The sequence below is a fragment of the Bactrocera tryoni genome, chromosome 1 (genome assembly GCF_016617805.1).
Source record: "Bactrocera tryoni isolate S06 chromosome 1, CSIRO_BtryS06_freeze2, whole genome shotgun sequence".
Taxonomy (NCBI): Eukaryota; Metazoa; Arthropoda; class Insecta; order Diptera; family Tephritidae; genus Bactrocera; species Bactrocera tryoni.
Window position 1 is genome coordinate 16,073,746 of NC_052499.1, and position 26,746 is coordinate 16,100,491.

A 26,746-nucleotide genomic window follows, 5' to 3' on the forward strand; every position below is an offset into this window, starting at 1 on the left:
ATTTAAAAAGTGGACATTCGATGCCATGTCAGGACTATACGGTGGATGACACATCAGAAGGATGCTTTGAGTGCTCAAAAATGCGGTTGTCCCAGTCGATATGTGAAAGCTTACTTTGTTGTGGTGAAGAGTAATCCATGTTCGTATTGGTTTTCCTGATTTCAATATCACTATAGGTCACATGATTATCCTGCTATATCAGTTCTTGCGCCATATCAGTAGATTCCAGAACAACAACTGTTTTCGGGCAACTTTCACGAAACTCGTCTTGGAGTGATCTATCTTCTCGATTGAATTCACCATACCATCGATAAACGCTGGTACTTGTTGGAGATTCATCGCCAAAAATTTAATTAAATTCATCGATGCACTGTTCCTGAGTGAATCCAGGTCAGAAATTGTAAAACATATCGTGATTTATTTCTATTTCCTGTAAACAACACAAATAGCGCAAACAATATAGCAAAAAGTTCTGAGTATGCAGAACAACAAAACTATCAAGTTTGACAATAAAGTTGTGAATTGCCAAATTCCGAAATATACATGGCAACCTACTTATGGTCTGGAGTTGAACTTGTGTTCACAATAAAGTACAAAATTCCTCTTTGGAGGTTCCCTTTAATAAATGGGACACAACTCTCTTTCTCTTTTCTTTCAAGAGCCGCACCACTTACCTTGGGTTAGTCTTGGACAGCAAGCTGCTTTGGAAGCACAACGTGAAAGAAACAGTGAGAAAAGCTAACAATGCGTTATATTCGTGTAGGCAGATGCCCGGCACAACCTGGAAGCTCTCTCCCTTTCTCATGCACTGGTGCTACACGGCTATTGTTAGAGCAATTCTGTCTACCGTGCAGTAGTATGGTGGACAGGCGTTCGGAAATTCACCTATCAGACACTAGTAAAAGGAGAATTCACATATAAAACCTTCGAGCATAGCTCTGTGGGTAATGACAGTTGGGCAAACACCAACTACATGACCCTGATTTTCAAATGGGAAAGAAGCTTCATCGATCGGAAGTACATAAAATTCCTATTGGCACTCGATAGAGAGACATGATGGGTAAACTAACTGGTGACTGTCTGGCAGGATGGAACTGATATATCGAGAAGACTGCAGAAAATGTCTACAACAGGGTACCAGGGATACAATGGACTTGCCCCGCATTGACAAGACTACGCTGTTAGCATCTGTGGTCCCCACAGTATGATATACTGGAGGACGTATTGAGAGTGAGGCCGCAGAATCTGTTATAATTTGCGACAAGCATAGTCATCCTAAATGATGACTACTTCTCTTGGACCTAGCAACTGTACTCCACCTTGTATCGCAAAGGACCAGAACTGGTCTATGCGTGTCTTATTGGCTTACCAGGTTAACCTAACCAGCTACGTAAAAGTTAACGGATCTTTTAACTTCTTCTTCTTCTTAATTGGTGTAGACACCGCTTACGCGATTATAGCCGGGTCAACAACAGCGCGCCAGTCACTTCTTCTTTTCGCTACGTGGCGCCAGTTGGATATTCCAAGCGGATCCAGGTCCTTCTCCACCTGGTCCTTCCAACGGAGTGGAGGTCTTCCTCTTCATCTGCTTCCCCCGACGGTTACTGCGTCTTATACTTTCAGAGCTGGAGTGTTTTCATCCATTCGGACAACATGACCTAGCCAGCGTAGCCGCTGTCTTTTAATTCGCTGAACTATGTCAATGTCGTCATATATCTCGTACAGCTCTTCGTTCCATCAAATGCGATATTCGCCGTGGCCAACGCGTAAAGGACCATAAATCTTTCGCAGAACTTTTCTCTCGAAAACTCGCAACGTCGACTCATCAGCTGTTGTCATCGTCCAAGCCTCTGCACCATTTAGCAGGACGGGAATTATGAATGACTTATAGAGTTTGGTTTTTGATCGTCGAGATAAGACTTTGCTTCTCAATTGCCTACTCAGTCCAAAGTAGCACCTGTTGGCAAGAGTTATCCTGCGTTGGATTTCCAGGCTGACATTGTTGGTGGTGTTTACGCTGGTTCCAAGATAGACGACATTATCTACGACTTTAAAGTTATGACTGTCAACAGTGACGTGAGATCCAAGTCACGAGTGCGACGACTGTTTGTTTCATGACAGGAGATATTTCGTCTTGCCCTCGTTCACTGCCAGACCCATCTGCTTTGCTTCCTTGTCCAGTCTGAAGAAAGCAGAACTGACTGCGCGGGTGTTGAGGCCGATGATATCAATATCATCGGCATACGCCAGCAGCTGTACACTCTTTTAGAAGATGGCACCTTCTCTATTTAGTTCTGCAGCTCGAGTTATTTTCTCCAGCAGCAGGTTGAAGAAGTCGCACGATAGGGAGTCGCCTTGTCTGAAACCTTGTTTGGTATCGAACTGCTCGGAGAGGTCCTTCCCGATTCTGACGGAGCTTTTGGTGTTGCTCAACGTCAGTTTACACAGCCGTATTAGTTTTGCGGGGATCTTTTAACTTACAGCCTAAAAAACTTTAGATTTTTTTCTAGTTCAAGTGTACATTCACACATATTTATCAATATCTTTGAAGAAAACAATTTTGAACTTCTTGAGGAACACGCGATCTCCGAACCCATTAAAAAAAGGGTCCTCCACTGCTGCAGTGAATCCGGTCTTAAAAAAAACCTACAAAGTATCTCGAAAATTGACAAAAAGGCGTCATTTAAAAAACAAAATGAATTTTCCAGGTTTTTGGTCAAATAAAAACTGGGAGCTCATTTTATGGATAACTGTAAACAGAAATTCGACAAATCCACGAAAGTGAACGGATCATTTATCTACAGTAATCAGTGTGGCAAATTCTAAAAATGCTGTGTCGAGTAGAACGAACTTAACGATTTTTTATATTCGAACTTCTTCATTCGGGTAATGGAACGTCTGCTTCATCGTCATCGATTGGGAATCGGGTTCTCCTTCTCCTGGTGTTGTGCGTTCACTGCCATTCAGCAGGCTGGAGAAGTGTTCCCTCCATAATTTAACTATGCTCTGGGCATCAGTGACTAGATCACCTTTGGGGTTCTACAAGAGTATGCTCCGGTCTTGAAACCTTCTGTAAGCCGCCGCATTTTTTCGTAGAATTTTCGAGCATTACCCCTGTCGGCCAGCTTATCAAGCTCTTCGTACTCACGCATTTCGGCCTCTTTCTTCTTCTGTCTGCAAATGCGTCTCGCATCCCTCTTCAACTCTCGGTATCTATCCCATCCCGCACGTGTAGTGGTCGATCGTAACGTTGCGAGGTAGGCAGCCTGTTTTCTCTCCGCTGCGACACGGCACTCTTCGTCGTACCAGCTGTTCTTTTGCGCTTTCCGAAAACCAATGGTTTCGGTTGCAGCTGTACGTAAGGAATTTGAAATGCCGTCCCACAGTTCCCTTATACCGAGTTGTTGACGAGTGCTCTCAGAGAACAGGACTTTTTTTTTTTTTGCACTTTTGTTTCGTTTTTTATAGGATTTTTTACAATCTTCGCACTTCCTATTTATTTTAATTTTTTTTTCACTTTTGTTTCGTTTTTTATAGAATTTTTTTACTATTTTCGCACTTTCTTTTTTTTTGTAAAATATATATTTAAGTATTTAATTTAAAATTTTTGCACTTTTGTTTCGTTTTTTATAGAATTTTTTTTACTATTTTCGCACTTTCTTTTTATTTTAAACTGTTTACTTATTTTCGGCAATGCGTTTGTTCGATTTCTTTGATCTTTTGATCAAAGTTAACCCGACTGCGCCAGTTATGGTTTACAAAATAAAAAGCTTCGGCCTTTTTTTGACAACCGTATTTATTGAAGTGAATCTTAAGACTGACTAACTTTTCATTCCTTATTAGTTTACATACTCCTTATTCTAATGCTAACTGTACTGACATTCTTAGTTAGTTCGCTTCTAATATTAGGCTTAACTGTATTATCGTTCGACATTAGCTTATTTACTTATATATACTTATTTAAATATATATGTATGTATATATTTATGTTTTTAATTGAGTTGGCGTTAGCAGACCCGAAATACGCTCACTCTCTTATTCCACAACTAAGCCTAATGTGGAACCTAATTTTATGTTAGTAAGCTATTAAGCATTTACTATATACATACATAAGTATATATTATTACAAGGTGTTTAGAGTATAGGAATGTAACTCGCACACTTTTTACTGATAAATGATATTACGATTTGAATTTGAATTGTACTTACATACATACATATGTGCATATGTAATTATGCGCTGATATGTAGACATATACATACATACATACATATGTATATTATATTTACAAACATATTCATATACATATGAAATTATAATATATTCTCAAACATACGAAATATTTTAATAAATAACTCTTAATTGCACATTAACTACAAATATTGTTTTGAAAATAGCATGATTTAATTAGAATGATATAAATTATGCATATATTCATAGAAATACGCAAAATGATAATCACATCAATTAACATGATGGCGTATGAGCATATAAAAATATAAGCAAAAGGCCAGCATACGTCTGTAATAGCAATGCATGTTTCTAAGCATAATTTTCATTAAATGCTCAGCTCTGTTCACGCGCCACTGTTAAGATTTCTCCTTCTTAGCTAGCTGTGGTGAAATGCACTCATCGCATTTTGTTAGCTTTTGACAGTTCACACTCTTGTCCGTTGTTGGACCTTCTCTATAATATACGTTCTCTGGTTAGGTCTTTGTATATTATTTGACAGTCACAATTATCCGTTAGCTCCAAAATATTCTAACAGATGACGATAACTGTTGGCTGGATTGAATGAGAATTCAATAGATGGCGCTATGTTAAAAACACAAATTTAATAGCATAATAATTACGTATTGCTGAAAATGAGGTGTAAGTTAATTTTGTATTTGAATATTAAAATAATTAGTGATTGTTCTATTAAATTGTAGCTTATATAAAACGTTTGTATTTTTAACATAGCGCCATCTGCTGATTACTTACTCAATCCAATCAATAATTAGCGCCATCGGTTAGAATCTTTTGGAGCTAAGAAATAATTCTGACTGTCAAATAATAGACAAATAATATAATAATATAATATTGCGAATATAAGTTGAGATTTAAGCTATCCTGTCTCTTAAGTTGGATCAAATTGAACACGGTCTGTCTCAAATTTAAAATCGATTCAGTAGTTTAGGTGTCCATCGCGGACAAACAACGTGACCCGTGATTTTTTTATATAAAGATAAAGAACTATTTTATACAAATGGCGCAAACACATTCCAAATTCGTATTAAAATAACAATTATCAATATTATTTCGCAGATGGATGGCTATTGAATCCCTTTTTGACAACATTTTTTCCGTAAAATCTGATGTATGGAGCTTTGGTATTTTGATGTGGGAAATAGTCACGTTGGGGTCAACACCATATCCTGGTATTCCTGCGGTAGATGTCATGCGTAAGGTACTATATTTACAAAAGCGGATGCAAAAATCGCTCGTTACAAAATACTAAACACAAATTATACCAAATAAATTATTTCAATGTGGATATACTCGGTTATTAACAATAGCTCGAAATGCTGGATATACAGGGATTTTTGAAAATAGTTTGACATATTACTAAACATCGTTGTTGGTCTATTTGCAGTAAGATACCCAGAGAAATATTTCTTCTAAAACTAATAATAATATTATTTTGATTCGAGTATTTGAATCAATACTCTCTATATTAGTTTCACTAAAAATCAATGAAACTGATACATTGATATGATACATAGATAATTTTTATTAATCCGAATTGCTTATGTAACCAAATTCGTAATCTAGGTTCATAAAATACGATTTATATTGATGAATATTAGAAGTACATTAACGTTATTACGTCCGTATATATTCTTAAACTAACAAGTTTTAAGCCGAAATAAATATATTACACAATTACATAATAGTTAACGCCCCTCGACAAGTTTTTCTTCTCCTTAAAACTGATTTTTGACATGGTATATTCGTTTTTTTCACAGAACTCCACTTTTGCTCCAAAATCGCTATTGACATTGTGTACAATTACATAATATCGCTTGTCGATTTCATTATAAAATATGTACTATAGTATCCATTACGACTTTGATATAAAATTGTTTTCACTCTCACTTCATTCATTTCATTTAATCTCTGGCAACCTTGGAGCGAAGTGGAGAGAATAAAAGAGTGATAGAAATAAATTCAATAATTTTATCAGACCTTCATAAAAAGGGATTCAAAGCTACTTACGTGATATGTCTCTGCTGACTACATAGAATGCGTAGTTGCGAAAGAATTTCTACAGAAAATATTCGCAAGTTTCAAAAGAGAATACTTGTTCAAATGATGCTAACATACTCTAACAAATCTTGGAAAAGATTACAAAACAAAATGAGTTTACCATTATACTTGAAAAGATCCTTCATAAGCTCAAAAAAGCAGTCCAAAAAAAATAAATATATACAAGTATGACTAAATCCGTAAAAAGTATGCTATGGGACGCAAACGTCCCAAAATGAGCTAAAAACAATACTCGTTACTGAAAAATTTTACATATACTTAATATCCGTGACCCATTTTTAGCAAACAAACTTACATTAAATTCAGAAACTTTAAAATGGATCATGCAATACATCCGAATAATTGTGCACGGAGAAAACCGCATATCTACAGAAGAATGTCCCCTAAGACATCAAATAAAATACGATATTTATATAGAACTGATCAATAACCATAAAAACTGATTTATGATAGGTGGCAATTTTAATGCGAAACATACCCACTGGGGCTCGAGGCTTATAACCACAAAGAGCAGAGAGTTATTGAAAGCCCTTCAAATGACTGGGTGCAGTATCATGTCTACTGGAACACCAACTTATTGGCCAACAGATCCACTTAAAACACAAAATCTTATTGATATCTCTTCAAATTAAAAACAAGTTGTAATTCCGAGCAAGATAACGTAATCATGATTTTGACAAATACAATTAAATATGCAGCCTGGGGTAGTACACCAATTACAAAAGGTCATAAGTATACCAAAGGAATTAAAGAAATGGCAGCAGAAAAACGCCGATTACGCCGAAAGTGGCAACAAACAAGATCTCCCTCTGACAAAAGTTGTCTTAACAAATTGTGTAAAAAACTTACCAATAAGATAAAGACATTTAAAAATATAACTATCAGCTTTTATCTGAAAAGTTTATCTAACGACCATACGAATGATTATTTACTTCGGAAGTGTACAAATATGTTTTCTCGACCCGTTACTCAGCAACATCCAATTAGAAAAGCAGACCAGCCATGGGGAAAGAGCTATTTAGAGAAAGCAAATGTTTCCCGGAATACCTTGAAGATGTCTTCAAACCATATGACACATTTAATATAGCAGAAATGGAACCTCATACTTACGAGAATTACACTGAAATTCCTAAAAAATCAACAGGGTTTCACCTTATTACCAGTGAAATACTAAAACTGCTTCCTTAAGACGTTATAAGTAAAATTACTGCTATTATTAACGTTACTATTAATCTACAATACGTATCTATTTCCTAAAAACCTGAGGTGATTATGTTCAATAAACCTGGCAAGCCAGCCAATGGCGTTACTTCGTACCGCACCATATCTGTCCCGCCAATAATTTTAAAACTTTTGGAAAAACTGCACAGCGCAACATAGTTGAAGAGAGGAAGCTGATTTCGGAGCATCAGTTTGGCTTTCGAAAAAATCACTCCACTATTGAACAAGAACATAGAATAACTCGAGGCATTAAAAATGCCTTTGAAGAAAAAGATGTTGGCTCAGCCATTTTCCTCGACGTTTTTAAACCCGGGCGTACTCTTAAACAAAATTTAGATGCTTTTACCGAAAAAATATTACAATAGTCTAAAATCATACCTTTCGGACCGTATTTTTTGAATTAAACATGTAGATATGTACTCTGATTTAAAGGAAATAAAACCTGGTGTTTTTCAGGTTAGTAAGTTAGGACCCAACCTTTACCTACTCTTTACATGCGATCTACCACACGTTGACTATTGTATTACAGCAACGTTTCCAAATGAGACTGCGGTTTTCGCCTGGACACAAAACACAAACTGCATCAATTGTAAGATTGCAAGAGCATTTAAAAAAAAATTTGAATGGACAGCTAAATGGCGAATAATATTAAACGAAACTAAATCAGTACATATTGATTTCACATACAACAATACTAGATATATGCCTCTTTACTTAAACGGTGTGCAATTACCATATCACAAAACTGCGAATACCAAAGTACTCGTATGATCATGGACACAAAACTTAGATGGAGTGCACATGTTAAAAAGAAAAAAAATTTAAAATAAAATTCAGAAATATGTGTTGCCTATTGGGTTGAAACTCTGCCCTATCCACATACAACAAAATTTTTGTCTACAAACATGTGTTCAGACCAGTTTGGACTTATGATATACAACTTAGGGGCAGCTCAAGTCCTAGCACTGTTCCAATCAAACCCTGCGATTCCAAAACAAAGTTTTAAGAGACGCCTTCAATGCGCCCTGGTATGTTCGCAGTCGCGATCTCGGAATTTAATCAGTTGCCGCATCAATCAACACATATGCAAACTGTCATGTGGAATGACTTTCTGACCATGTGAACACTGAAGCCAGGGCTCTTGTCGCTCTAAGTAAATGGAAAGAAACGCTTAACCCCAAAAAACCGTATCACCTTATACAGTAGCCAGACTCTCCGCAACTTATACGCAGAGCATCATTAATTATTTTGTACTATACATTAAGTAAAACATATTGTTCATTAGTTAAAAAAAAAACGTCAATCATAAAACCATTGCATTTAAAAGAAGCCTTTCAAAAAAAAACATGCAGCCTGGGGTTGTACACCAATTACAAAAGGTATAAGTATACCAAAGAAATTAAAGAAATGGCAGCAGAAGAACGCCGATTACGCCGAAAGTGGCAACAAACAAGATCTCCCTCTGACAAAAGTTGTCTTAACAAATAAAAAACTTGCCAATAAGATAAAAACATTTAAAAATATAACACTCAGCTATTATCTGAAAAGTTTATATAACGACCATAGGAATCATATTCAGATCAATCAACACATATGCAAAGTCTCCGCAATTTATACGCAGAGCATCATTAAATATTTTGTATTATACAATAAGTAAAACGTAAAACCATTGCATCTAAAAGAAGCCTTTCAAAAAAGTTATATTAAAATAAGGTTTAATTCAAAATTATAATAATTGACACCTTGTACTTACCACTTTTAGCAATTTTAAGTTCTGAGAGGTGAAAGAAGTTATTCTAAAGGCGTAGACTGTAGAAATTGAGGACAAAGCATTTCGATTGTATTTATGTAAATATTAAAAAAACCCTTTTACAAATATTTAACATATGCTCAAATCTAACCAGGACATTGCAACAGATACAAACAGTTTCCTTCACATAATGACGCTAAGATATAGTTAACTTCTGTGTTTTTAGGTACGCGATGGATACCGTCTTGATAAACCTGAACATTGCCGACGTGAACTGTATAACATAATGTATTACTGCTGGTCAGGTGATCCTAATGAACGCCCTACGTTTGTAGAATTGGTTCAAATGCTAGATAAACTACTACATACTGAGATGGATTATATCGAACTGGAACGTTTTCCTGATCACAACTACTATAATATTCTGAATCTGAGTGGCGAAAAGCTGTAATACTACACTATAGTTATTGTAGGTAAGAGTTTAAGAAATATGTACTGTTTCAATAGAAAACAATGTCATTACTTCTAACATTCCTAAAATTTTTAAAATTTGTTGAACACTTGTATAAGTTATTTTATAACAATTTTACTAGTTACTGTATTTATTGAATAAACTAATTTTTAGAGGAAGATAATATTATATATATGAGGGGAATAATCAATAGTGTATGCTTCTTATTATGGATCAAAAGTGAAATAAAAATACTTATATTAATTTGTGATATTCAAACATTTTTCTGATTATTAGAGTTAATTACTATCCAGCTAATTGTGTGCAAATTAAATAAAAGTTCACATGTACATATACATATGTATATCTACAAAACTTTATTACAACAAGCAGAGAACGTACACTCAGTCCTTTTTTTACGCGATCTCTTTTTACGCTATTTCACTTTAACGTGAACGAATTTTTCAAAAAGAATTGAGTCTCTGCATGTTAAGATATAAAGTACTACATCGGAATTTATTGGGTCCAAAAAGAAGCATTCAAACAAAATTAACTGAATTTATGGTGCAAACTCAATCGGAGATGCTAAGTCAATCAGAACATCAATCCATAGTTCTTACTATTGATTCCAATACAAATTCTAGTGATATCAGTGCCGGCCATCAAAATAAGCGGCTAAGAATAATTTCCACTACGGATAATGACAGTGATTAAACAGCATTCAACGGTTTTTGTTTTTCAATAAATGTACCTATTTTCTATTTTCTTCTCTTTTATATATGGTTTTTCTTTTGTATTTTTTATTTTGATATGAATGAATAAGTCATAAGTCTGAAATTTGAAACTTATTGTATTGTTTTTGAATATTTTTTTGCGCGTATATTTTGTTATACGCGATATTTTTTATATTCGGAACCAATTCGTCAGTTAATATTGGAAAACTAACCATTTTAACGCGATTTTTTTTTTACGCGATTAGTGGCAGAACCAAAAATCGCGTAAAAAAAGGACTGAGTGTATATTTATAGAGAAGGTCCAATAACGGACAAGCGTGTGAACTGTCAAAGGCTAACAAAATGCGATGAGCGTGTTTCACCACAGCTAGCTAAGAAGGAGAGATGTTAACAGTGGCGCGTGAACAGAGCTGAGCATTTAATGAAAATTATGCTCAGAAATATACATTGCTATTACAGACGTACGTATGTTGGCCTTTTGCTTATATTTTTATATGCTCATATGCCATCATGTTAATTGATGTGATTATCATTTTGCGTATTTCTATGAATATATGCATAATTTATATCATTCTAATTAAATCATGCTATTTTCAAAACAATATTTGTAGTTAATGTGCAATTAAGAGTTATTTATTAAAATATTTCGTATGATTGAGAATATATTATAATTCCATATGTATATGAATATGTTTGTAAAGATAATATACATAAGTATGTATGTATATGTATATGAGATACTATCATAATATTCTTCTTCTTCTTCTTCTTAATTGGCGTAGACACCGCTTACGCGATTATAGCCGAGTTAACATTAGCGCTCCAGTCGTTTCTTCTTTTCGCTACGTGGCGCCAATTGGATATTCCAAGCGAAGCCAGGTCCTTCTCCACTTGGTCCTTCCAACGGAGTGGAGGTCTTCCTCTTCCTCTGCTTTCCCCGGCGGGTACTGCGTCGAATGCTTTCTGAGCTGGAGTGTTTTCATCCATCCGGACAACATGACCTAGCCAGCGTAGCCGCTGTCTTTTAATTCGCTGAACTATGTCAATGTCGTCGTATATCTCGTACAGCTCATCGTTCCATCGGATGCGATATTCGCCGTGGCCAATGCGCAAAGGACCATAAATCTTTCGCAGAATTTTTCACTCGAAAACTCCTAAAGTCGACTCATCGGTTGCTGTTATCGCCCAAGCCTCTGCACCATATAGCAGGACGGGAATTATGAGCGACTTATAGAGTTTAGCTTTTGTTCGTCGAGAGAGGACTTTACTTTTCAATTGCCTACTCAGTCCGAAGTAGCACCTGTTGGCAAGAGCAATCCTGCGTTGGATTTCCAGGCTGACATTATTAGTGGTGTTAATGCTGGTTCCTAAATAGACGAAATTATCTACAACTTCAAAGTTATGACTGTCAACAGTGACGTGAGAGCCAAGTCGCGAGTGCGACGACTGTTTGTTTGATGACAGGAGATATTTCGTCTTGCCCTCGTTCACTACCAGACCCATTTTCTGTGCTTCCTTGTCCATTCTGGAGAAAGCAGAACTAACGGCGCGGGTGTTGAGGCCGATGATATCAATATCGTCGGCATACGCCAGCAGCTGTACACTCTTATAGAAGATGGTACCTTCTCTGTTTAGTTCTGCAGCTCGAAATATTTTCTCCAGGAGCAGGTTGAAGAAGTCGCACGATAGGTAGTCGCCTTGTCTGAAACCTCGTTTGGTATCGAACGGCTCGGAGAGGTCCTTCCCGATCCTGACGGAGCTTTTCGTGTTGTTCAACGTCAGTTTACACAGCCGTATTAGTTTTGCGGGGATACCAAATTCAGACATCGCGGCATAAAGGCAGCTCCTTTTCGTGCTGTCGAAAGCAGCTTTGAAATCGACGAAGAGGTGGTGTGTGTCGATTCTAATTTCACGGGTCTTTTCGAAGATTTGGCGCATGGTGAATATCTGGTCGGTTGTTGATTTTCCAGGTCTGAAGCCACACTGATAAGGTCCAATCAGTTTGTTGACGGTGGGCTTTAATCTTTCACACAATACGCTCGATAGAACCTTATATGCGATGTTGAGGAGGCTAATCCCACGGTAGTTGGCGCAGATTGTGGGGTCTCCTTTTTTATGGATTGGGCATAGCACACTTAAATTCCAATCGTTGGGCATGCTCTCGTCCGACTATATTTTACAAAGAAGCTGATGCATGCTCCCTATTAGTTCTTCGCCGCCGTGTTTGAATAGCTCGGCCGGTAGTCCGTCGGCCCCTGCCGCTTTGTTGTTCTTGAGGCGGGCAATTGCTATTCGAACTTCTTCATGGTCGGGTAATGGAACGTCTGCTCCATCGTCATCGATTGGGGAATCGGGTTCTCCTTCTCCTGGTGTTGTGCGTTCACTGCCATTCAGCAGGCTGGAGAAGTGTTCCCTCCATAATTTAACTATGCTCTGGGCATCAGTGACTAGATCACCTTTGGGGGTTCTACAAGAACCCGGTCTTGAAACCTTCTGTAAGCCGCCGCATTTTTTCGTAGAATTTTCGAGCATTACCCCTGTCGGCCAGCTTATCAAGCTCTTCGTACTCACGCATTTTGGCCTCTTTCTTCTTCTGTCTGCAAATGCGTCTCGCTTCCCTCTTCAACTCTCGGTATCTATCCCATCCCGCACGTGTAGTGGTCGATCGTAACGTTGCGAGGTAGGCAGCCTGTTTTCTCTCCGCTGCGACACGGCACTCTTCGTCGTACCAGCTGTTCTTTTGCGCTTTCCGAAAACCAATGGTTTCGGTTGCAGCTGTACGTAAAGAATTTGAAATGCCGTCCCACAGTTCCCTTATACCGAATTGTTGACTAGTGCTCTCAGAGAGCAGGAGTGCAAGCCGAGTAGAAAATCGTTCGGCTGTCTGTTGTGATTGCAGCTTCTCGACGTCGAACCTTCCTTGTGTTTGTTGGCGTGCGTTTTTTGCTGCACAGAGGCGGGTGCGAATCTTAGCTGCAACAAGATAGTGGTCCGAGTCGATGTTAGGACCTCGGAGCGCACGCACATCTAAAACACTGGAGACGTGTCTTCCATCTATCACAACATGATCGATCTGGTTGGTAGTTTTCGATCCGGAGACAGCCAGGTAGCTTGATGAATCTTCTTATGCTGGAATCTAGTACTACAGATAACCATATTTCGGGCCCCGGCGAAGTCAATCAGCCTCAACCCATTTGGGGATGTTTCGTCGTGGAGGCTGAATTTACCGACCCTGCCAAATATACCTTCTTTGCCCACCCTGGCGTTAAAGTCGCCAAGCACGATTTTGACATCGTGGCGGGGGCATCTCTCATAAGTGCGTTCCAAGCACTCATAAAAGGTATCTTTGGTCACATCATCCTTCTCATCCGTCGGAGCGTGGGCGCAGATCAGCGATATGTTGAAGAACCTCGCTTTGATGCGGATTGTGGCTAGACGTTCATTCACCGGAGTGAATGATAGTACTCGGCGACGGAGTCTCTCTCCCACCACGAATCCAACACCAAACTTGCGCTCCTTTATATGGCCACTGTAGTAAATGTCACAAGGACCTACTCGCCTCTGTCCTTGTCCCGTCCATCGCATTTCTTGGACGGCGGTGATGTCAGCCTTTATTTTTGCGAGGACATCAACCAGCTGAGCAGCGGCACCTTCCCAATTAAGGGTCCGGACATTTCAGGTGCATGCCCTCAAATCGTAGTCCTTATTCCGTTTGCCATGGTCGTCATCAAAAGGGGGGTCTCTCATCCGAGGCCGTGTTTTCCTTTTCATTGGTATTGGTTTTTACGTGGCGGGTCCCAAGCCCAGCGCACAACCCTATGTAGGGAATGTTTCGCCTTCTCACATTAGCTCACCTTCGAACGGATGTTCTTAGGCTGCCCAGAGGATACTTGGTCAAAGACCGGAAGTAGTGAGCTGCTTGAGCCATGTGTAAAAGAATCGTTTCTGGCCACTCCCAAGTGAATGGCGATCAGAGAACTTTCCTCACTTGCGTGAACTTCTACAGATGACTCCATCCTCCTATCATAATATTATAAAAACTTAATATACATATTACAATAATATGTCATTTAATTTTCATACGCATCTACATATCAGCGCATAATTACATATGCACATATGTATGTATGCAAGTACAATTCAAATTCAAATCGTAATATCATTTATCAGTAAAAAAGGGTGCGCGCACTGCTCTATATGTATGTATGTACAAGCATATGTATACGACATTGCCGAACAAATAATGTATACCAACCAACATACAAATATGAGTACACATGTAAATATGTGCGCATGACATTCCCACACAAATAATGCACACACAACATACATACTTATACATACGTTCACATGTAGATATGTCAGCCGCAAAAACTACGAATATTCTTCTACAAAAACAACTATGGCTTCAAATAGCATCAGCAGCGTCACAAGTCAATATGGCAGCCAAGTCGATGCCCAAATTTGTAGAAAAACACACAACAACAATATTTTCATTCATGAACGCAAGCACACTTTCAACAGGCAAACTTGCTTCATTCATAAAAACAAATACCATTACATCTCCCCGAGCATGCCTTTGCCAACAAGCGTCTTTTCGCGACGAGAAGCTAAAAATCATAAATTGAACAATTTCTGATATTTGTATGAGAAGGAAAAAGCGACAACCTCGCAAATATAAGTATAGAATAAAATTGACAACATAGTTTATTTATCGATTTTCAAGTCAAGAAATGTGCCAAAGAAAATATTCAATATTCCTCTGATTTATGTGTACGGTGAATCCCGGTTAAGTAGTATTCCGCTTAAATGAAAATCATCCCTCTTAACTGCCCATATCTTGCTGCATCTCACGGTTGTTTTTTGATATACATGGAAATTATTGTTTTAGGTACCACTCGCTTAAGTATCCGCACCCTCTTATATGCCATATTATATTTTTATTTTTAACAAAGCACAAAAATCTGTATCTTTGATTCTGGCACATAACCGGGATTGACTGTATTTGTCAAGGAATGTAAAAAATATTTGTACGCGGCTTGCAAAATTCTGCGTCGATATGTATGCAAGAAACATACATATTTACGCTGGTTTGTTCAAGAAGCTGCTACAGCGGCTAGGGAAGCACTGCCAATTGGCGATCGTTCGTTTGTGTTTTCGGCACAGCTCGGATTTTCTACCAACAACACAAGGTTGTGAAGCTTTGTCGTCGCGTCATTCTTTCGACACATTGATTCTTTGACATGAAAGCAAAAAATATGAGCTTCGCCATTTGTTGTCCGCGTCAACGGAAATTTCGCATGAAGCATTGAATGTACATATTTACATACATTTGTTGCATGTAGAAAAATTTACAAACATTATGCGTATGGTTCTTTAATATTTGTTTACGTGCACACATACTTATATACATATGTAAGTTATGTTTTCTGGTGCGAAAACATATAAAAAAAAATATTTATTTTTTTATTTTTATTTTATTTTATTTGGACAGTATGTCCATCTTTATTCCGAGTCAATTCACAACTGACTTACATCTTAATAGCTAGTTCTTTTATATGCTAAATTTATGCTAACGCACCTGAAAGTTTGCTGGCTAAATTCTGAGAAGAGGTTATTGAATTTACGTACTGATCGGAAATCGCTCAAACAGCTGTGTCAACATTATTGCATTAGTGAATTACGTGCGATCTGTATTGTAACAATTGCACTAGCAAATTACATAGAATCTGAATTGGCACAATTAAATAAAAAGTTTAATATTTTTGATTCTAAGGAAATTAACATTGAGGTGAAAGCTCGTGCCGGATGTTGGCTAAGGGTTATTAACATTGGTGAAATAAATTGCGCGTGTTTGTAACATTTGTAACACCGCTTGTGTTAACTCTTCCCCTCTTAAATCGATTGTCCTCTATCGGTATTATTACTAGGGTGGTGAATTTTTAATTTGTAGGAATGGACCATTTAGCTCACTGTCATTGGTTTTTAGCGTTTCAGATGTAACATAAAATTTTTGCTTATATTTAAAAATGCAAATAAGAATAATTGCTACAATAATAATAAAAATTGCAAGTGCTATGTCTGTGCTCAAACTAATTACATGAGTGCTTTTATTTTCATTTAATAATATCTTAATATAATCATCATGTTTTAGTTGCTTTAGGTGCAGATTCTTTAGTTTTAATTCCGTAGTTGTTATATTCGTATTTCTCTAATTTTTGTGATTAGGTTTGGCAATATAATTTTGTCGTATATTTTTATTTTAACGTTTGAGTATGTTTTGTTTTTAGCAAAGATTTCACAGTTTTCAAATTTATGTAGGAATGTTCCTTTTATTTTTAAATCTACTTTATTACAATTATGATATAATTCAGAGAAAAAATTTTTGAAAATTAATATACCAGGTAATATTTCGATTATATCAGTGTTTGTTAACGTTTGCATACCGCAGTATGCTTCTTCAAAGTTCAATATTTTCGATATACATATATCAGAATTTCTTTTTAGGTTTTTCTTAAGATTATTTTTGATATTTATGTCATATACATTGTTGTTCGAGTCCGTAAAATATTCGTAAGTGCTTAATTTTATAGATTTATTGTTCATATTAGGAATAGGTTCGAAAATTATTCTTGAAAGGATATTAGGAGAATATTGGGGAATTTGGATGATTATTATAATGTTTTGATCTTGCGTGCCGACTGCTATCTTTATATTTGTGTAGCTGTCAAAGTCAGTTATTATGTCTAGTTCTGTTTTTATTAAAATGTCCGAAGGGATTATACCGAGCTTACTTGAAAAAATTATTTGTCCAATGTCGTTAATGTGATCTCGCAAAAGAGATACGTCATTGTCTATTCGGTACACCTGTTCTATAAATTGTACTTCGTCTTCTAATGTTTTTATCCTATTCTGTGTGTTTTCTTGAAATAAATTTATGTAGTCCTGAATAAGGGTCTGCTGCTCATTTATGTGACTCGTAATGTTACTAATTTGATTTGCTAAGATGTTGTTAAAGTAAGTTAGATTACCTATGTTGTTTTCCATAATTTGGTTATTTTGGTGAATTTTACTAAGGGCGTCATTGACCTGTTCTTCGTCCTCACTGTCCATAGTGCCTGCTATAATTTTCAGTCCTTTACCTAATATATTTACTAAGCCTCGTTTCGTCTTAAGATGTGGGTGCAAATTATCTATTTTAGCTCTTAGTCTTAAGTTTTTATGTAAAGTATCCAATAATTGTTTGTCTTCGAAAGTTATTGCTGTTAGTGCTTCGATGTTACGTGAAATTAAAAAAGTCGTTTCGTCGTATGCCCTCAGATTGACGAAGTGAAGGATCTTGTCGTAATGGTCGATTACCCTTAATTTGTCCGTCTTGTTGGAAATATACCCGTTATTATTGGTCAAGTCTTGAATGTCAATTTGTTGAGCCATAATCGTCGTTGTCAGTAACAAATAAAATGATATTTTTTCCATGATCCTTGGGGAAAACAAAAAATAAGAAAACGTGTATTTATCGCTTACTGCTTAATATCATTCTTATGAACTATTTTTGCAGATTCTGTTTTGATTGTTGAGTTATAGTTTTGTGCTACAATCTCTTTTCTATACCTAGGTGATAATTTATTGCCTAATCTACGATTAATTTTTACGAATATTATGTCTCCTTTTAAATATTGCTTTGGTTGTGAACGATTTTTATTGTGGTAGCATAGGTCAGCGATTTGTTTATCCTGAAGTTTCTTTATTGTCTCTTGCCTGTCAGCAAGTAATAATTTTGGATCGGAACTAACTCTTCTTCCAAAGAAAGTTTCTATTGGTTTTTTTCCAGTGGTGGAATGAACTGAATAGTTAGATTTTTCTAAAAGTTCCTGAAATGATCTATGAGTTTTTTCTACTTGTAGACAACGCATTATTTCTTGAAGCGTGGAATGAAAACGTTCTACTTGTCCGTTTGAACAGCTTGCATATGGAGGAGTTCTATATATTTCTATCCCAAATTCATTTTCTATCATAAAATTTATTGATTCGGAGTTAAAGGATTTCTCATTGTCCATTACTATGGTTTGTGGCACAAAAGAGAAAAGAATGTCTCTTAATGGTTGCCTAATGTCTTCTGCTGCTTTTGATTGTATTAATTGCTTGCTGGTTAGGAATATGTCTATGTGAACGATCTGACCTGGAAATTCTGGAATAGGTGTAGCCTGTATTTCGGGCTTTGACGGATGACGATCGTATTTATTTTCTTTACATGTAGTACATAGCTTTATAATTTTCTTGATTTTATTTGCCATTCCGGGAAAATAATATTTTTCTAAAATTTGTGTCTTGTTCTCCTTGCTATTTCTATGAGCACGATTGTGTGTTTTAATTATGAGTTCTTCTTGTTCTTGTTCACTAGTTATATCTTTAACTTCTACTTGTGTGAACCTGATCCGATATTTACTAAAATGTAAGGGATACAGTTGCTGAATCTTGCTCATTACAGGTTCGTTAGTTTTTATGCAATTTATCACCGACGGGTTGAGATATCTTTTGAGAATCGAAATTAAAGTTTGTTGGGAGTAGTCTGGTTCTGTTACAATATGACGATGGTATGTGGGAAATATTATTTTGAATTGATAACTAGAGACTTCATCTTGCTTCAGAAAAATTTGATTTTTGAAGACATTAATAGGTATTTCGATGCTGTATATTAAATTATGTGACGAGCTCTCGTCCGAGTTTGTTGCTATCGACAAGGTATTGACTCTTTTATTGGTATTCTTGACAATGCATCGGCAACGACATTTTGTTTGCCTGGTTTATAAAACAATTCATAGGAATATTCTTCTAAAGCTGCTTTCCATCTTTTCATTTTTGTATTACTGTTTTTGTTACTCAGCGCATATGTAAGCGGCTGGTGGTCAGTAAAAATTTGTACCTTAGCTTATCCGTATAGATAGTTTCGAAATGTGTTGAGAGCCCATATTATGGCTAACATCTCTTTCTCGTTAGCTGCATAATGCTCTTCAGTTTTATTTAGTGTTCTGGAGATGAACGCTAAAGGTTTCGAATCTTGAGATAGGACGGCTCCAATAGCATAGTTGGAGGCGTCTGTTACTAACTCGAATTTCTTACTGTAATCAGGGTACTGCTAGTACAACATCTCTAGAAATAAAGTGAATTTTTTTATATTGTTAAAGGCTTGAACTGCTTCTTTATTCAAAGTGATTTTCACATGTTGAGATTTATTTTTGGAAATTCTCCCTTCTTCCCCTCTTAAGAGTGATGTCAAGGGTTTAGCTAATTTTGCATAGTCTTTTATAAATTTGCGATAGTATCCAGACATTCCCAGGAAGCTTCGGAGTTCCTTTAGGGTTGCTGGTTGTGGAAATTCGGCAATTGCATCCACTTTTATTGGATTTGTTTTTACACCATCCGGGGTGATAACGAAGCCGAGAAATTCTACTTCTTTTTTAAAAAAATTACATTTGTCTCATTGAACCTTCATATTGGTTTCTTCCAGAGTTTTGAATATTCTTTTTATGTGGTTAAAGTGTTCTTCTTCAGTTTTGCTGAAAATAATAATGTCATCGATATAAACATAACAACATTTTCCAATGTGCTCCCGGAGTATATCATCCAATGCTCGTTGGAAGATAGATGGGGCATTTTTTAATCCAAATGGTAACCTTGTAAATTCATATTTACCGTTGTTAATAGAGAACGCGGTTTTTTCGATGTCAGATTTTTTTAGTGGAATTTGGTGAAAACCACTTTTTAAATCAAGAACGGAAAAGAAATTGCTATTTCCGATCTGAGATATTACTTCTGATATCTCGGGTAGAGGATATCTGTCTGCGGTTGTGACAGCATTTAGTTTCCTATAGTCAATTACCATACGGTATTGTTTGTTACCGGTTGAATCTGCCTTTTTTGGTACGATCCATACTGGTGAATTGTATGGTGATCTGGATGGCCTTATGATACCATCGTTTAAAAGTTTTTTTACTTGTGACCCTACCTCGCTCCTAAGGGATGCGGGGTAAGGATAGAATCGTGTGTAAACGGGAGAGTCAGTCGTCGTTCTGATCTGTCCCACGACCTTTGTTGTGTAAGTAAGTTTTTCGTCTGGTTCCGAGAACAATTTTGAATTAACACTTACAATCTCATTTCTTTACTTTGTTTGGAGGATAGGTTTTCCATTTTAATATTTATTGTATTTACGCTTGGCGAAGGAAGCTGCTTAAGGTAAACAGTGAAACCGCTTCCTAGCTTCATATAGTTATTTCCATTAAGTGCTTTTAGTGTGTCATTTTCTAATATTCCATCAAAAGTCTTCAAGGACGGCATTAGGTAAAGTCTTATTTTATTTGGGATATTAAAGAGTTGTACGTAAGTATGCTCACTAATTTTTACATCGCCGATTGTTGATCTTGCAAAAAATGGGTTTTCATTTTGTATTCTTTTTACAATTAATTCAGGTTTAACATAATTTTTACTTGATCCAGTATCTACTAGAAACTTTAAAATATTACCGGTCTCCGTCTTCACTTCGAAATAAGGAAGAGAAGAGCTAATCATGCTAAAAAATGGATATCGCTAGGCTCTCCATATTCAATTTTTTCATTTTCTTCTTCCATTGTATCAATGTGGAAGGTTCTCTGATGTTTGTTATGTTGGAAATAATTGGGCGAAGGCGGTCTCTTGCCTTGAAAGTGATTTTGAGGTGATCTATTCATATAATTAATTCGCCTTTGAGTGGATACTTTGATCAATATCCATTGGTTCAGGTTTTGGTTGGGGTTTTGGTGGTCTAGGAAGAGCATTTGTATTTTGGAAATGCATCTGTTGTCTACCCTGCTTGCCTAATTGCTGTGGTTGTGGCACATGTGCCAATTGAGGGTAAAAATTTTGGCGTTGACCTTGAGATGGATAATTTTTAGGAAAGAATCGATTATTGTGGTACATCTGCTTGGCGTGGTTTGCATGGTTTGTGCGAAAGTTCTGGTTACCTAATCTTAAGCATAGATGAAGGGCTTGTGGTAGGTCACGAGGTTCCTTTATGCCTAACAGTCTTGGTAGGTCTCCGTTTAGTCCTCTAATGAAGGTATCTAATGCCTTATCTCTGTAGGACTGGGTCATCATGCGTAGGGATTCATTACCCATTTCAAGGCATCCTAATTTGTCCAAAATTAATGAAATGTGTGTGTAGACTTGCTCATAAAACTCAGAAATTGTCTTCTTACCCTGTATTAAGGTTGTCATTTGATATTCCAAAGTGGAAAGATCGCGTTTGTCTGCATAATGCATAGTTAAGCACTTAGATATAGCTGACCAGTCAAGAGGCGTATTGTATGATTCTAATGCCAGATCAGCATTGCCTACTATTTTATTTCTGACTACACTAAGTATACCGTAATATTTTGGTGTTCCTTTTTGGTTCTCATAGATACTGAGAATGCGGTCTACACTCTTTTTCTAAGAGTTAAATTCACCTGGACAACCGGAAAATTCTTTTAAATATTTTACTACGTCGGGTATTCTATCTAAATCCCCAAGATTTGTTAGATGCCTTTCTTCAATTGTCTGATCTACTGCGGAAGATAGGCTACGGTTAGGATTCAGTGTTGCTTCAACTACTAGTGGTCCTTGTCGCTTAAGAATGTCTGATGCTATATTCGATATTAGGGCAGTTAAGTCGTCCATACTTAATTGGTTGTTTTGTGGTGCATTTGGAGCCGCCGGTGCTGCAAATGCAGCCGGTAAGATACTTAAGCTTACGTTCTTGATGTATTTTCTTTTTTGTAGAGTTGTCTGTATTTTAGTTCCCTGATGGTCTCCTGGAAATCGGCGGTGTCTTCGTCTTCTCCGTATATTTGTCCTTTTGCGTCTTCTTCCGGGATTGGCGTGAACGAGGATATGGGGCTAGTGATGTCTTCCTCTGGATATTGCTCGTTAGGCAGCATGAGTTTCTATCGCGTAGGCTGGTACGTAGTACCTCCTTTTTACCGAGGTTACTAAGGGGCCTTTGTCGAATTAAAAGTCTTTAGAGCCGCGGTTGCTAATGTTTATATTTAGCGAAGAAGCTTTTTTTTCCTAAGCTTTTTTTTCTAAGCTTTTTTTTATACTTTTACACGGCGCGTGATACAGGTGGCTTTACGCTTCTTTGTATCCTTTCTTACACTTTACGTGATTTTTGATATATTTTTACGCGGCGCGTGATACAGACGGCTTTACGCTCCTTTGTATCCTTTTTTACACTTTATGTGGTTTTTGGTGTACTTTTGCGCGGCGCGTGATACGGATGGCTTTACGCTCCTTTGTATCTTACTTTACGTGGTTTTTACGTACAAACAGCTTTACGCTCGTTTGTAATCTGCTCGGGCGCCAGTTATGTTTTCTGGTGCGAAAACATATAAAAAAAAAAATTATTTATTTTTTTATTTTTATTTTATTTCATTTGGACAGTATGTCCATCTTTATTCCGAGTCAATTCACAACTGACTTACATCTTAATAGCTAGTTCTTTTATATGTTAAATTTATGCTAACACACCTGAAAGTTTGCTGGCTAAATTCTGAGAAGAGGTTATTGAATTTACGTACTGATCGGAAATCGCTCAAACAGCTGTGCCAACATTATTGCATTAGTGAATTACGTGCGATCTGTATTGTAACAATTGCACTAGCAAATTACATAGAATCTGAATTGGCACAATTAAATAAAAAGTTTAATATTTTTGATTCTAAGAAAATTAACATTGAGGTGAAAGCTCGTGCCGGATGTTGGCTAAGGGTTATTAACATTGGTGAAATAAAGTGCGCGTGTTTGTAACATTTGTAACACCGTTGTGTTAACTTGTATGGGCAAATGTGCGGCCGCTTGGTCTTTTAACATGTTATCAAAACTTTTAAAGACCTGACCTGTAAATAAATATGTATGTATGTATATATCCTATCAAACCTACATTAATTAAAGATTTACATAGGTAATAATGCATGTGTGACTTTATTATATATTTCCAAAGATTTTAAGGAAGTCATCATGAAATAGTTCAATTTGTACGTACATACATACATGCTTGTGTGCTTTGATATAAAATATATAGAAAATATACATACTTATGTACATGCATATGTATGTATGTATGTATATAAATTGTAAATATACGAATTTGCAGGCGTACATTTCTAAACATTGAAATTAACATATTTTTCCCATTGGCTCTAACAACTACTCATTTCTGTTATTGTCGTACCCCTGATGTTAAGTGGTGAAATGCGCTAATAATTTTCTGTGGTGAAATGCACTCATCCAAAACAGTAAATATCCCAAAATTGAAATATCCCTAAATTCTCGACATCGTGAACCTTTTCTATGATATACGTTCTCTGTACCTAGTACATATAAGCAGAGAACGTATATTTATAGAGAAGGTTCACGATGTCGAGAATTTAGGGATATTTCCAATGTTAAGGAATGTACGCTTACAGATTCCCTTTTTTACTGAGTATGCGAAAACGATGCTGCATATAATTTATAGATCGGTATACATACTTATGTATATTTGTTATGAAAGCACATATGTATGTATGTATATAAGTATATATTTTAAAATTGAGCTATTTTATGATGAATTCCATAAAATTTTTTCAAATATAAGTATGTACGTATGTGTAATTCAGTAAGATTTGTATTACTACCTAAATATGGATTTTTTGTAGGTTTGGTACGACATACATACATATGTATATTATATACTTAAATAAATATTTGCTTTGGTCAATAAACTTTTCGATATCATGTTAAATGACCAAGCAGTCACACATTTGCCCATATATAATTATGTGTGCATGTAAAGAAATATAAAAGAACCATACGCATAATGTTTGTAAATTTGTCTACATGCAACAAATGTATGTAAATATGTACATTCAATCCTTTATGCGAAATTTCCGTTGACGCGGATAACCAATGGCGAAGCTCATATTTTTTGCTTTGATGTCAAAGAGTCAATGTGTCGAAAGAATGACTCGACGACAAAGCTTCACAACATTGTGTTGTTGGTAGCTGTGCCGAAAACACAAACGAACGACCGCCAATTGCCACTGCTTCCCTTGCCGCTGTAGCAGCTTCTCGAACAAACCAGTGTAAATATGTATGTTTCTTGCATACATATCGACGCAGAATTTTGCAAGCCGCGTACAAATATTTTTTACATTCCTTGACAAATACAGTCAATCCCGGTTATGTGCCACAATCAAAGATACAGATTTTTGTACTTTGTTAAAAATACAAATGTAATTTGGCACATAAGCGAGTGCGGATAGGTACTTAAAACAATAATTTCTATGTATTTTAAAAAACAAACCGTGAGAAGCAGCAAGATATAGGCAGTTAAAAGGGATGATTTTCATTTAAGCGGAGTACTACTTAACCGGGATCCACTGTACACATAAATCAGAGGAATATTGAATATTTTCTTTGATACACTTCTTGACTTGACAATCGACAAATAAACTATGTTGTCAATTTCATTCTAATATATTTTAATACTTATATTGGCGGGTTGTCACTTTTTCCTTCTCATACAAATATCAGAAAATGCTTTTGCCATCGTCGCGAAAAGACGCTTGTTGGCAAAGGCATGCTCGGGGAGATGTAATGGTGTTTATTTTTATGAATGAAGCTAGTTTGCCTGTTGAAAGTGCGCTTGCGTTCATGAATGAAAATATTGTCGTTAGGTTTTTTTCTTCAAATTTGGGCATCGCCTATTTGGCTGCCATATTGACTTGTGACGCTGCTGACGCTATTTAAAACCATTGTTGTTTTTGTAGAACAATATTTGTAATTTTTGCGGGTGACATGTCTATATGTGAACGCATATAAGTATGTAATTCAAAATTCAAACGATAGTTGTTTTTGTAAAGCAATGTTTGTAGTTTTTGTGGGTGACATATTTACATTCGTATGCATATTTGTATGTTGGTTTGTGTATACATTATTTGTTCGGCAATGTCGTAAACATACATACATATGCATATGTATGTACATAAAGAGCAGTTCGCTCACACTTTTTACTGATAAATGATATCACGATTTGAATTTGAATTCTACTTACATATGTATCGCGTGATTTTTTAAGAGCTTGATAACTTTTTTAAAAAAAAAAAACGCATAAAATTTGCAAAATCTCATCGGTTCTTTATTTGAAACGTTAGATTGGTTCATGACATTTACTTTTTGAAGATAATTTCATTTAAATGTTGCCTCATGTGGTTTCAACAAGATGGCGCTACATGCCACACAGCTCGCGATTCTATGGCCATTTTGAGGGAAAACTTCGGAGAACAATTCATCTCAAGAAATGGACCCGTAAGTTGGCCACCAAGATCATGCGATTTAACGCCTTTAGACTATTTTTGTGGGGCTACGTCAAGTCTAAAGTCTACAGAAATAAGCCAGCAACTATTCCAGCTTTGGAAGACAACATTTCCGAAGAAATTCGGGCTATTCCGGCCGAAATGCTCGAAAAAGTTGCCCAAAATTGGACTTTCCGAATGGACCACCTAAGACGCAGCCGCGGTCAACATTTAAATGAAATTATCTTCAAAAAGTAAATGTCATGAACCAATCTAACGTTTCAAATAAAGAACCGATGAGATTTTGCAAATTTTATGCGTTTTTTTTTAAAAAAAAGTTATCAAGCTCTTAAAAAATCACCCGATATATGTATATGTATGTAACTATGTGCTAATATCTAGATGGGTATGAAAATTTAAATTAAGAAATGTAATTTACAGACTCGGCTATAATCGCGTAAGCGGTGTCTACGCCAATTGAGAAGAAGAAGAATTTACAGGCAATATTCTTGTAATATATATTTTTTTTTTAGGATATTATGATAGTATGTCCTATATCTACGTATGTATATAGCATATATACAAACATATTCACATAAGAAATTATATTATAGTATCAAACAAAAGAAATATTTAAAAAATAGCTCTTTTTCGTACATTAACTACAATTATTGTTTTGGAAATAGCATAATTAAATTAGAATATTATCAGTTTTGCATGTATTCATAAAAATACGCAAAATTATGATCATATCAATTAATATTATGGCATGCAAACGTGTGTATAAAAATATAAGCAAAAGGCCAACATACGTCTGTAATAGCAATGTATATTTCTGAGCATAATTTTCATTAAATGCTCAGCTCTGTTCACGCGCCACTGTTAACATCTCTCCTTCTTAGCTACCTGTGGTGAAACACGCTCATCGCATTT

At 36.2% G+C, this 26,746-nt stretch overlaps 2 protein-coding genes across 2 annotated transcripts in view; one reads left to right on the forward strand and one right to left on the reverse strand.

Annotated features, from left to right (window-relative positions):
• Positions 1-26,746, reverse strand: part of LOC120767250 (F-box/LRR-repeat protein 7-like) — a 407,584-nt gene that overhangs the window by 228,267 nt on the left and 152,571 nt on the right. The gene's annotated exons all lie outside the window — the stretch shown is intronic.
• Positions 5,292-9,966, forward strand: LOC120767310 (tyrosine kinase receptor Cad96Ca-like). The gene is made up of 2 exons (XM_040093239.1): positions 5,292-5,450; positions 9,508-9,966. Exons 1-2 carry the CDS (start codon positions 5,313-5,315, stop codon positions 9,730-9,732), a joined length of 363 nt encoding a protein of 120 aa, XP_039949173.1. The 5' UTR covers positions 5,292-5,312; the 3' UTR covers positions 9,733-9,966.